Here is a 13890-nt window from a genome sequence, read left to right on the forward strand (position 1 = left end):
TCTGAAAAAGGTGAGAGTGTCACTTTTACCCTTATTTCGTTGTTATTGTTGCTTTCATTTATTTTCGACCATTGGAGGCAGTTGCTATTCTTGTTTAGACCTTTGCGTAGTTATAATAGTATGATTAGGGTTCCACAAAATAATAGTGTTATTCATTTGACTATTTCTACTTCTAGAATTAGGATAAAGACAAATAAAACAAAGGAACACAATTTACATTGGTTTATTGTTCATAGATTTCCACACTGTCCATTAATAAATTAGTATAAACCAGGACCGGAGCTAGCAGATTCAGAGGGCAGAGAATTGCCAAAGTATCTAACATATTCTGCCTCCTGCAATGGAAGGGAAAAATTGTTATGGGCTGGCTAATATACAGCAGGTCAAAAAAATGCCATATTTTGGTTGCAGTGCTTTCTGTTCTCTTACGAAGAAAAGATCAACTAGTGCACTAAATTCAATAGATGGGTTGAAAATATCCAGTATAAAATACAGAGATTTGTGTGTGTGGTGTGTTGGTGGCAGGTGTAGAGAGGGGGGTGTAAAAGTTATATTTTCTGTTTAAACTTGGTCTAAATTTCTCCTGCACTTGGTTGTTTATATTATTTTAAGTGAATTTGACTTTCAAAGTTTACCAAAATCTAAAAAATGTCATTCAAATTGCATTTGCTTTGTTTTACTTTTTACTTATACTTTTCATTACATTACTTGAGTAATTACTATTTTTACAGTAATTTTCATACTTAAGTACAAGACATTTCAGATACTTTAAGACTTTTACTCAAGTAACATTTCAGTCAGCTACTTGGACTTTTACCAAAGTCATATTTTGGAGAAGTACTTATACATTTACTTGACTCCGAGATTTCAGTACTTTATACAACACTGCCCATTACATTTTTTCAACAGAAGTAATATAATTGCTTTACTGTCTTGTAATTGTTTTGCTTATAATTCAGTGTTTTAAATTTAACACATATAAGCTATTCATTTAAAATTTACATTTTAGTATATTTTGTTTATACTTTGTGTATATTTTGTGCAGATTAGCTGTAGTTTCTGTAACTATCAGTGTTGTATAAAGTACTGAAGTCTCGGAGTCAAGTAAAAGTATTGGTACCTCTATAGAATATGACTTTGGTAAAAGTCCAAGTCACTGACTGAAATGTTACTTGAGTAAAAGTCTTAAAGTATCTGAAATGTCTTGTACTTAAGTATGAAAATTACTGTAAAAATAGATGTACTCAAGTAATGTAATGAAAAGTATAAGTAAAAAGTAAAACAAAGCAAATGCAGTTTGAATGACATTTTTTAGATTTTGGTAAACTTTAAAAGTCAAATTCACTTGAAATAATATAAACAGCCAAGTGCAGGAGAAATTTAGACCAAGTTTAGACAGGAAATACAACCTTTTTGTAAGCTTTCAGTTTTCCTTCTTCAAGTAAGGTCAGTGCTATGGACTTTAAAGTTGTACACAACCAAGTGTAGGCAAACGTTTAGACCAGGGGGAGTATACTAAGAACATGGTTAAGTGATAAACCAGGTCTAGTCAACCTACAGGAAGTGGTAAACCTGCTAATAGATACACCTGAAGGTTATCATTTAGTTAAGAAAATTAGGACTCTGCTATTAGATGCTTTAGCTATACCACAAGGTTAATTTAATCTGACCTAGCACTGAACCAGCTTCTTATCCTGTTGGTGGTGATGAACAAACCCAGACAAGTCTGACTTTGTCGCAGTCAATCAGTAGGTGGGGTCAAAACACTTGCATGCGTGAGTGTCTCTCTTTTTGTAACGAGTAACTAAACCAAACATTGAAAATGTGTTGGAGTAAAAGTATGTAATTAAGTTCAGAAATATAGTGAAGTAAAAGTAAAAGTCAAAAAATGTTATACTTGAGAAAAGTATAAAGTACTCCAAAATGTACTTAAGTACAGTAGTGAAGTATTTTTACTTCGTTACTATACAACACTGGTAACTATACCAATTATTTATATTGTAGACTTCAAACACAGCGAAGAATAAGGCAAAAAATTCTAAAAATACAAACAGAGGCCATGATGCTGTGTGCACATGGAAGACTAAATACATCTGCATGCAATGCTGTGTGCCAGTGTGCCCTGGGTGCGTTGCAAACATTCATACTGCTTAGGTGTGATGACCATCAAAGTGATAGGAGATGCAGAGACTAAAATGAAAGTTCATGCTTTCTTGCAACATGCTAATAAAAGGACTTGGTTATACTGTCCTACGTTCTTATAGAACTGTGGAGAGCCACAGTGATGTTTGTCACATTCAGGTTAAAGATTTTTGGCTATGATATTCATTGGTTTTCTTATTCAGTTCTAAACATTGTGCCTATATAGTGTTAAAATTTAAACAAAATATGTTGAAATATTTTTCAAAGCATAAAATTAAACAAATGCTTGTATATTTACAACAGAATACAAGATTGTTCTTCATTTACAATACATTTATAATGTTTTGTGTTCAGTGCTCAGGCGCATGTAGTCCACTGTAGTGGACATTTCTGTAACTTCCTGGAAAAATTAAATTTTTGAAAAAAAAGTTCATATTTTTTCAAGCCCTAAGAAGATAAAAAACACATATAAAAAAATCTTGACTCAGGGATTCATAATTCATGCATCACCCCAGATTGCCGCACAGTGGCAGCCCACTGCTCCCTAAGGAAATGGGTTAAAATGCAGAAGTGAATTTCTCCATTGTGAGATCAATGATATTTATTTATTATTATGAACGGTCGACTGACTGGGGGTTAGAGAAGACAGAGCAGAGAACAATATTATAGCCAACAATGTTGAGACCCACTACAGAAATGAGACACAGAGGTGCTCTAGAAATAACCTCATCCTGAACACCAGCAAGACCAACAGGTCATAGTGGACTCCAGGAGATCCTGGAGGACTGAACATGCTCCTCTCTGTATACAGGATGATGTGGTGGAGTGTGTGGACAGCATATAGTTCATATGTATTTACATCTCTAAGCTCTCATGGACTGTCAACACCTCCCACCTGGTGAAGAAGAACTAACAACAGCTCTTTTTCCTCGGGAAACTGAAAGGGACTGAACTTTCTAATAAGGTGTTAAAAAACCTTTATAGAGCCACAATTGAAAGCATCTTGTGTCACTGTGACTGTGTGGTATAGGAGCAGCACAGTGCAGGAAAGGAAGGATATAGCATGGGTGGGGAGGTCAGCACACGGGATTATGGGATGCCTTCTGAAAGATCTGAACATGGATTATGTGTCCAGAAAAAGGCCGGATGTATTGTCACAGATCCCACCCACCTGGGCAATGCTCTGTTTGTCCCATTTCCACCAGGGAAATTATTCAGGAACATTAAATCAAAGAATAATAGACTCAAAAACAGCTTTTTTCGCCTGCTGCTGGGAGACAAAAAACCACCAGAAAAGTTCATAGTCTGTTACATGTTTACAAATATACTGCTGTTTCTCAAGTTCTTGATCTGATGAGAATTATTTACACCGTCTCTCTCATACCGATGTCTATTTGCCCACTTTAGCCTCTCAAGGAGTGTTTGTCTGATACATTCATGCAAACAGTGATTTAGACACACTTCAGGCACTGAGTGAATTGGTACAGATCAGATTTATTCGGCAGACTTTCTCTTGGTCGGACATGCTAAGGTCAAGTTCATGAAATCGATCCAGCTAATGGGACAATCAAGAGGTCAGAGCCAGGGAATCCAATAAAGAACTGAAGGGAAACAGGCAGGCAGAGAAGGGGCACAGGGCTGTCTGGGCGGGTAGCTGGGCAAGGGAGGAAAAACAGACTGGTTAGTCTCAAGCCAGGACTTTGACAAAGCTTTTCAGTAGGCCTGAAAGTGTTAATGCATAGATTATCATACAATGTGATGCCGTGCAGGAGGCCCATCCTTATAAAGCAGCAGCAGCAGCAGATCAGGGTGATGCTGTCCAGGTGTGAAGGTCACGGCTCAACAGGAGGCGTTGACATTGTTCTTTTAATAAACTGCTTCTCATCTCATTATCTGAATATGTCATATTACCTGTTAACAAATGCACTGTATGTGTCCCCTTTTGATAAGTCTTTCTCCTCTGCTGTGCAATATAACTTTAAATTGAGCTTTTTTCATATTGGGCTTTTCCATTTCTGAGGGTCTTCTCTAGGAAGGCTGAGTCTTTGTTTTTCCATGGATGTTTTTGATTTGTGTCTAGTAAGTAAGCAAGTAAAACTTTATTTTCATAGCAAGTACTTTGCAACAGAAATTAAAAACACAAGACACATTTTTAGCTGACCTTTAAAAGAAACCTCCAAGCCTGCTGATAAACTCAGTGTGTATTGTGTGCATTCAGAGCCGAATAACAAATTCAATAAAGACATTCTTCAATCTTGGAAACACTGATTATACTTATTTCTGTAACACTGGATATAAATTCAGGAATGAGGGATGGAGTTGTGGGTTTTTACTCTTTTTCGATTTATAGAAAAATACTCATGTGAGAAGCAAAAATCGAGATGTGAACATATTAAGGAATTAATGGAGATATATAATAAAAACTGCCTGGTCTGATTTGGGTGATGATGTTCTTTTGCTGTCTTTATTTTGTTTTTTTCTTGGAACTCTTGTTAAGATCTACGGCTGGTGCCTTAAAAAAAATTAAATACGAATACAATTTCATCAACATAAGGCCCACTTTATTTCTCACAGTATCAGACCTCAATGTTTCAGATGGTGGATTTTAAAAACTACACTGTAAAAAACTATACATTCTACAGTTTGGTTCTCAAGTTTTCTTTGACACATTCAAGCAAAGAACACAAATCTTTTTGACTATTTTCTGTTTTTTAAAGGCAAAACTTTATTTGATTTAAACATGTTAAGTAAGAATTTTCGTATTTCTTTGGATTGCACTCCATAGATGATGGTGTTGAGGCTGCCAGGTACAATAAAAAACAGCAGAATAGATATTTTCCTGTAATCTGAGTACTGAGGGAAGCGATGCAGAGCAATACCAGTAAATCCACTGAATGACATGATGAGATAGACAACCAAGTGAGTGCTGCAGGTTTGTAAGGCTTTTCTGTTGAGTGATTTGTTTTTACTGGTCAGACAAACCATAGCAATCTTCCCGTAGGTCAGAACAATGCAGCCGACAGACGCTACTAGCAACAGCACGGTGTAAAAGAGCCCATAAATATTATTGATGACAACACTGTCACAGGAGAGCTTAAACAATGAGGCGTTGTCACAGAAAGGGTTTGTGACGAGAGTCCTGCATCGGTTCAGACGTACGGAGAGTCCAATCAGAACCACAACAAAAATGAAAGGCACCCCCCAGGCAGAGACGGTCAGCTTCAGCACCATTCTGTTGCTCATTATTGCAGAGTAACGCAGAGGATTACAGATGGCCACATACCGGTCAAAGGCCATGGCCATGAGCACCGTGTGGGACGTGGCGCCGAACCACTGAGTAATAAAAGCCTGAACCACGCACTCATAGTAACTGATGAGACGCTCAGAGGGAGGCTTCAGAATATCCGACAGTATGCGAGGAAAGATTTCAGTACCTCCAATGATATCACTGACTGTCAGGTTGCAAAATAAAAGATACATGGGCTGATGGAGGTTCTTGTCAATAACGATGAGAATCAAAAAACCCAAGTTCAGAGTCATAGTAAAAATATAAAATGTTAAGACCAAGAAAAAGATAACATACACTAAATCCCTTGTAAAATTTAGGCCCTCCAGCTGGAGCGTCACACTGTTGAAGGTGTAGTTTTCCATTTTTCAGAAAAAAATGTTACACTGTTTTACTAAATCACTGTAGAGCTACAGACATTTTTTAACATGAAATTAGTACATAAGCTACAAGTATGGACAATAGCATCTAAAGATTAAAGTTCACCAAGAAATCAAACATTTATCAAGAGTGCAAACCAATTAGGAGAGAAATACCTGTTGGACTATTTCACCACCTCTCAGCAACAATTGACATGTTGCTCGTGTGAGGAGGTAGATATAGTTTTAATGTGAGTGGGCTGGCTCAGCTTTGCATTTTGACTGATGTAATCTTAAAAAAATCCATGTCATCGCTCCTACAACTATAACTAAAAATGGTCTAATGTTGGTTTTAATTTTCACAATTAAATTTGATTGGCTGAGCTACTGCTGTCAACAACTTCTAACCCTAGATGAAGTGTTCAGTGCATCAACCCTCCAGACCACTCAGGTCTTCTGGCTCAAATCTACTCTGCATAACCAGAATCAAAACCAGACATGGAGAAGCAGCATTCAGTTCTTATGCTCCACTTATGAGGTACAAACTCCCAGAATACTTTAAAAGTACTGAAACCCTGAGTTCCTTTAAATCAAGGTTAAAAAACCTGTTTGTTTATAGTTGCCTTAAAATGTAAATGTTGAGGTTTTTAGAATTATACTTAGACTTATACAGCTTTATTTGTCATTTTGTATGCACAGAGTGCGTACAGAACGAAATTTTGTTTGCATACAGCTTGAAAAACACAGTGAATTGCAATAGATTACAGGGTAAGTAAATTACAGAATAAAATTACAGGATAAAGTGCAGCAGTGATTTAACAGTAAACAACTGGAATGTAAACAATGCAGGAGAAAGAGACTGTGGGGGGGCAGAGTTCCTGTGTTGGTCCCTCTTGGGCGCCCTTGCTTTGGTGGTCCCTTTGGTGGTCTGGGGGGTCCCCCTGCGCCTGCCTTGGTGCTCTGGGGGGACAGGTCTTTGGCTCTTCACAACCACTATTCAGCATTTTTCTTTTGGATAAACTTTACATACCCATCTCTGGTGCTGAGGTTGCAGAGGTTGTTAAAAAGCTCCTCGGTGGCAAGGCCCCAGGGGTGGATGAGATTCCCCCTGAGTACCTTAAGGCTCTGGATGTTGTGGGGCTGTGTTGGTTAACGCGGCTCTGCAGCATTGCGTGGACATCAGGGGCAGTTCCTCTGGATTGGCAGACTGGGGTGGTGGTCTCCCTATTTAAAAAGGGGGGCCGGAGGGTGTGTTCCAACTACAGAGGAATCACACTCTTAAGCCTCCCTGGTAAGGTCTATTCAGGGATTCTGGAAAGGAGGGTCCGTCGGATAGTTGAATCTCGGATTCAGGAGGAGCAGTGTGGTTTTTGTCCTGGCCGTGGAACACTGGACCGGCTCTATACCCTCAGCAGGATTCTTGAGGGGGCATGGGAGTTTGCCCAACCAGTCTACATGTGCTTTGTGGATCTGGAGAAGGCATTCCACCGTGTCCCCCGAGGGATCCTGTGGGGGGTATTCCGGGAGTATGGAGTACCGGACCCTTTAATAAGGGCTGTCAGGTCTCTGTACGACCGGTGTCAGAGTCTGGTCCGCATTGCCGGCAGTAAGTCGGACTCGTTTCCGGTGAGAGTTGGACTCCGCCAAGGTTGCCCTTTGTCCCCGATTCTGTTCATAACTTTTATGGACAGAATTTCTAGGCGCAGCCAAGGTGTTGAGGAGATCCGTTTTGGTGGCCTTAGGATTGCGTCTCTGCTATTCGTGGATGACGTGGTCCTATTGGCTTCATCAGGGCGTGATCTACAGCTCTCACTAGAGCGGTTCGCAGCCGAGTGCGAAGCGGCCGGGATGAAAATCAGTGCCTCCAAATCCGAGACCATGGTCTTGAACCGGAAAAGGGTAGAGTGCCTTCTCTGGGTTGGGGAGGATGTGCTGCCCCTAGTGGAGGAGTTCAAGTATCTTGGGGTCTTGTTCACCAATGAGGGGAAGATAGAGCGGGAGATGGACAGGCGGATTGGTGCAGCGTCTGCTGTGAAGCGGGCGCTGTACCGATCCGTTGTGGTGAAGAGAGAGCTGAGCCAAAAGGCCAAGCTCTCGATTTACCGGTCGATCTACGTTCCTACCCTCATCTATGGTCACGAGCTTTGGGTCGTGACCGAAAGAACGAGATCCCGGATCCAAGCGGCTGAAATGAGTTTTCTCCGTAGTGTGTCTGGGCTCTCCCTTAGAGATAGGGTGAGGAGCTCAGTCATCCGGGGAGGACTCAGAGTAGAGCCGCTGCTCCTCCACGTCCAGAGGAGCCAGGTGAGGTGGCTCGGGCATCTGGTCAGGATGCCTCCTGGACGCCTCCCTGGTGAGGTGTTCCGGGCACGTCCCACTGGGAGGAGGCCCAGGGGAAGACCCAGGACACGCTGGAGGGACTATGTCTCTCTGCTGGGAACACCTTGGGATTCCTCCTGAGGAGCTGGCCCAAGTGGCTGAGGAGAGGGACGTCTGGGCCTCCCTACTGAAGCTGCTACCCCCGCGACCCGACCCCAGATAAGCGGAAGAAGATGGACGGACACACGAACTTTACATACACAAGTGCACTCTTGTCATAAAATAAAATCAAAGATGAACTGTAAACAAAACTATAATAAACTAAATTATTTTGTACTATTTTGCAATTCTGGTGAGATGTTCCACGGTCCCACTCTTTGTGTGCCAGGTGCTGATCAGAGCACATCATTGATTGATGGGTAGGGCAGATACCTTCAGAATTTGGTAGGTTGCGATGTGCGTCTTTGTTACTCCGGCTTCTGTTCCAGACCTAGTAATGGGATGAAGAAGATATGGGAGACTGAAATGTTCCAGACCCAGTAATGGGATGTAATGTTTGTTATTGCCAAACATTGAACATCCCTCTAACAATGTCAAGAGTGATCAATGTTTAGCAGATTTCTATTATACACAGTACAACAGTTGTATAAGCATACCATCTAGGGATGATAGGAAACATCTGATGTGATACATGACTAAAACACCCTACATACACATCCATGTAAATGGAACCTTATAAAAAGGTTTGAGAATTGTAATGTACTGTGTTATGGAACTGTGAATGTGCAACTCCCATTAAAGGGTCCCCCTACTGGCCAATAAAAAAAGAATCAGCTTTGTGTCGTCTTGTTTTCAGGTTAATTTCTCTCCAACAAATTTGCGACTGTGGCAGGACTGAAGCTAAGAAGTGAGAGGAAAAAAAGCCTGTTCCTGTGGTGTGCAGCGCCTGTGGCAAGTGGGCCCACTGAGAGACTGAGACAGGGGGGTAAGTAAATCTCCCTCTCTCCGTTTCTCTGCTTTCTTAATGTTAAAATCGGCACACACGGGTTCTGCTTTGGGAAGAGTGTGCTTTTTTTTTTATAAGCAAAACAAGTGAGGCAGTGCTGCTTCTTTTTTTGTGCCCAGAAGTTTATTTTCCGCGCCAAAAAGAGGCTGCCTAAAAGAGAAAAAGATGACCACGGAAGGAACAAAATTGGGCACCGGCAGTTTAAAAAGTGATCAATCTCCCAGCTGTGTCATTATGGACCCAACTAGTTTGAATTTAGTGACTACAAGATACTGGAACAAACTCTGGCTATGACCAGTTGATGGTCCTGCTATGATGTTATAACTTTCTAGAAACAAGTTCTGTGAGAGAATGTCTAGAGGGAATAAATGAGCTGGTTGGAGATTAGAGGTGTTGAGATCTCTGGCTACGGCATTTGAGGTGAAGCCTCCGCTCAAATTCAAGAGCCTGGAAGGAAACAGTAAATCTGTTCTGAAGCACGTGTATCATCATAATATTTTTCCTCCTTTGTGTGGGTCTGTTAAAACATGATTTAAGTTGTATGTGCGCACATAAAAATTAAGAAAATTGGATATCTGGACCATTAGAAAAAGTTACTTAAGTAAATAGTTCCCAGGAAAGTGAAGTAAAGGAATGACTGTTTGTGTGAATGAGTGAATGTGCTGTAAGTTTGAATGCACTCAGTGAGCAAGGGTTTGCTGTCTGATAAACTGCATGTGTTAGGCTGATTTTTGTCTGATGCTCGCTGTGTTAGCTGTTTTTGTTCAATGTCCCATTATCAAAAGGAAAGGTAAAATGTATCTAATTTTCTGAGTTTAACATGTATGAAAACTTCCCTGCCGGACTGAGGCACACATGTTTACTGAAAGCTGCTTGGTCAAATTGAGAGCTTGAGTGTAGGTTCTTTTCAGTGTGATCAAGTGCTGGAGAAGTACATCGTAGTGAATTTGAGCCCGGTGTCGAAACTTTTGGCAGTTACGTTGTTTCGTCGGTCTGCTGGTTTGCCTGTGAGTAGGAGTGACAATGCACACGCATTAATACATCCTGTACAGTGCAGGACACACACGCATTTCCTTCTCTACCCCTCCCATGTAGACACAAATCTATATACGGCTGTTGTAAGTTTTGTAGGTTCTGCAGAACACTAACCAGATCATTGAACCCTTAGTAAACCTATATTTGTCATCTGGGTTAACCAAATTAATATAGAGCAAAATGGGAGGTCTTCCAATTGTCATTATTGGACTATTCAGAGGACTAACATATTCAGGGGACTAAAATACCCTAAATATGCTTCACAGATTCCAAAAATCTCTAAGATATGGAATAAGAGGACAGCTTTAAGGAAATTGATGATCATGCCACCAGATACAATGTTTCATAAGGAAGTGTGGAACTCGCAGCAGATTCAGCCACAGGAAGGCCAGAAGCAGGGGGAGCCCCTGCTAACAGACAGTATGACTTGAGATACAGATCCACCATACACCCATCTGACAGGTACACAAATAATAAACAACTACCTTTTCTAGTAAAATGAAATGTCACCCATTATGTTCCTTGGGCCTCTGCTGACCTGGTGGCTATGGTTGCATAGTTGCCAGACATCCATGAAGGTGCAAGTAAATGGGTAAAAGTGTTTGAGGAAGAGACAGTTGGTAGAATTCTTGCCATAGGTGGCATTAAAGCTGTGTTTGCACAGTGCCTGATTGATCCCAAAGCACTGAAAGCTGATCCTCTGGAACACTGAAAGTTGATAAAAAGCCCGATGCTTACAACCCTGTTCCGAAATTCCATCATCGAGGCCATTCCCGCTCCAGTGCAAAACAGGCTTGAGGACGTGGTGGCGCTGTCATCAATGCCATGCAGAGAATTTTGTGATCAGTGAAAAAGTACAGAAAGGAAGAAATGAATATTGCAGGATAAGACAAAAATATGCAAAGAAAACTGGCAGAAATGCATCTTGGAGAACTGCAGGGGAAGAAAACACAAGCCACAATTATTAAAGTGGCTGAACATGCAACACCACCTCAAGGTTTTTCAGAATCTTTCTCAGATGTGGCAAAACAAACGCAGATGACCTTTCCAGCTCCTCATCCCACCCAGTTGCAGCAACCAGTGGTTAATGTCTATCCTTAACCATTCAACTCACGACCATATGGACCTGGAGGAAGACAGCGAAGAGGTCCAGCACGGACCAAAAGGGGCCAGACTGGTGCACCTGGAGTGGTAGGTGTTACGACCCCCTGTTGGTCTAGGGAAGTGGGGTCATGAACATATAGGCAGAAACCGGTAAATTATAAAATTATAATTTATTTGATAACAAGAGGTGCAAGCAATAAACAAACAAAAGGAGGGTGGATGAGGGTGCTGTGAAAATAACAAACCAAATTAAATAAGAGATCCTCAAAAGGAGGATTATGCCTAACTATACATTTAAACAGAGGAGATTCTTACTTAAAAACACAGAGAGCACAGCACCCACTACACCTAATGAGACTAACATAGAAAAACTCAGTGTGGCAGTCAGTAAGAACTCTGGCCCTAATTCCACCCTCTTCTTGGCCTCAAGGTAATAAATGCACAAAAAGCAAACACAACAAAAGATACTGGCACAGGCTACTAAACAAACCAAAATGGGTAACCATAAACTTAAATGAGCCACTCCACTAGGCACAAATACATCAGCTAACAAACAATTTCTCCTTCACACGAGGCACACAAGTCAACTGGCTGTGACAAGCTGCCTCAATCAACGGGTTGGCTCTCCTTATGAGCAGGAGGTGATTGTAGGTGGTGATGAACCATTGGTTGAGGTGGAACCGAGGGAACCAATGGATGGGACTGAGGTCAGCACCCCAGAAACCAGGAAGTGGGCGGGTCTTTTCACAGGGACAAGCAGCCTATTTAGTAGAAATGAGAAAGAAAAAGGGGGAAACACAAATGTGACGGCAACAGCCGTGACACTCCCCCCCCATAAAAACAAACTCCCCAGTTTGTAAATTTAACAGTCTAGACATAACCACCCTTTTTTTTAATCCATGAATGCTGTCTAGATAAGGCATATGCAACAATGTTTTAGGGTGGTCTATACCCTCTACATCTTCTTGCAAAGTCACGGCACCAGCTTCTTTCTTGGGCTTGCTTATGCTGTCCTTCCACTTTAGACAGACTGATCTTCAGGCTTTTGTTGTCCTCCTGCAGTCCAGCCAATCTTGCTTTCAGTTCCCTCATCTCCTCTGTTTCCTGACTGTAGTTCCGGCGCTCTGTCTTCAGCGCGCTCTGAAGAAGCAGGAGCTCCTTCTCCAGCTGGGCCATCTCTCCACCTGCTGCCCTGCTGCACTCCTGCAGCTCACGGTTCAAAGTTTCCAGCTGGCTCATTGACTTTGCCATTTCCGTGTGGCTCTTATTAAGGGGTTCCTTTTTCACAAAACCACCACCTTTAGTCTGTTGTGAATTTTGGTGTGTTTTGCGTTTTAGAGCTAAACAATCAGCAATGACATGTCCAGGTTTGTGACAATAGAAACATAAACGGCTTTCTTTTGAAACAGTGGTTTTACATTTTAAAATAAAGCAATCGGCGATAACATGTCCACTGTTATGACAATAATAACAACGGCGCTCTTCTTCCTTCGGATTGGGATTCCTAGGGGGACTAGACTGAGTTAGGTTTACATGAGAACTTCCTACAACCTGGCCAAATGCTACTGGTTTGTGAATTAGCATGTACTCATCTGCTAACATAGCTGCAGCAGACAATGTTAACACTTTTTGTTCATTTAAGTACATCACTATGCGTTCAGATAGGCAGCATTTAAACTCCTCTACCAGACATAGTTCTCTAAGTGAACTGAACTCAGCTACACTAGATGACGCAAGCCACCGATCGAAGAGAATGGCTTTCTCTCTAGCAAACTCTGTGTAGCTTTGCGTTGCCGGCTTTTTATGTGACCGAAACTTTTGCCTATAAGCTTCGGGCACTAACTCGTAAATTCGTAAAATTGCAGACTTAACTTTTTCATAGTTTGCACTGTCCTCAATAGAAAGAGCAGCTATAGCCTCCTGAGCTTTTCCCTGTAACTTGCACTGCAATAATAATGACCAGACCTCCGGTGGCCATTTTAATGCTAAGGCTATGCGCTCAAAAACTTGAAAGTAAGAGTCCACTTCAGCCTCTCGGAACACTGGTACCAAAACAATATTTTTGCCAACATCAAATCGGGGACTTACCGAGTCCAATTTGGATGAGTAGAGGAGAGAAGTTGTACCACCAGAACCCGCAGCCACACCAGCCATAGCTGTGTTGGCGCTTTCTAGCTCCAACTTCCGCAGTCTCACCACCTGGTCAGCCTCAATCTCCATTCTCCTTACTTCGAGCTGGAGTTGCCTTTGACGTTCTCTGTCTTGTGCCTCATAATGGAGACGGGCAAGGCGTACCTTGAGCCGTGCTTCTCCTAGCGAATGAGCACTGCTAACAGAGGTGGGATCAAACTTGGGTAGCGTGAATGGCGTCGCCAGCCATCTACCTGCTTTGTCTGAGTCCACTACGTGCGTAGCAGGGTCAGGGGTAGGCGTAACCTCCCCTTTGGCAGCTGGACCAGCCACTGGGGACATGAGCACTTTCTCAGGTGGTTCTGGTACTACAAGTATTCCTCTCTCAACTAACGCTAACAATAGCATAGGTTTCAATTCTTTCTTAAGAATGGTGTTGGGAACCGAGATGCCAAAGTGGGCTGCTAACTGGAGCAGCTCATCTTTCCGACACATATTAAATTGCTCAA

The 13890-nt window shown here is 41.8% G+C and overlaps 1 protein-coding gene across 1 annotated transcript; it reads right to left on the bottom strand.

The window, feature by feature from the left end:
• Positions 1-4681: 4681 nt before the first annotated feature.
• On the bottom strand, positions 4682-5989 carry LOC118564480 (olfactory receptor 146-like). Its single transcript, XM_036142636.1, has one exon. It carries the CDS (start codon positions 5791-5793, stop codon positions 4840-4842), a length of 954 nt encoding a protein of 317 aa, XP_035998529.1. The 5' UTR covers positions 5794-5989; the 3' UTR covers positions 4682-4839.
• Between the last annotated feature and the right edge of the window lie 7901 nt (positions 5990-13890).

This window comes from Fundulus heteroclitus, chromosome 11 (genome assembly GCF_011125445.2).
Source record: "Fundulus heteroclitus isolate FHET01 chromosome 11, MU-UCD_Fhet_4.1, whole genome shotgun sequence".
NCBI lineage: Eukaryota > Metazoa > Chordata > Actinopteri > Cyprinodontiformes > Fundulidae > Fundulus > Fundulus heteroclitus.

Coding starts and splice junctions, on each gene's coding strand:
- LOC118564480 (XM_036142636.1), bottom strand. CDS start 5,793: ATGGAAAACTACACCTTCAACAGTGTGACGCTCCAGCTGGAGGGCCTA.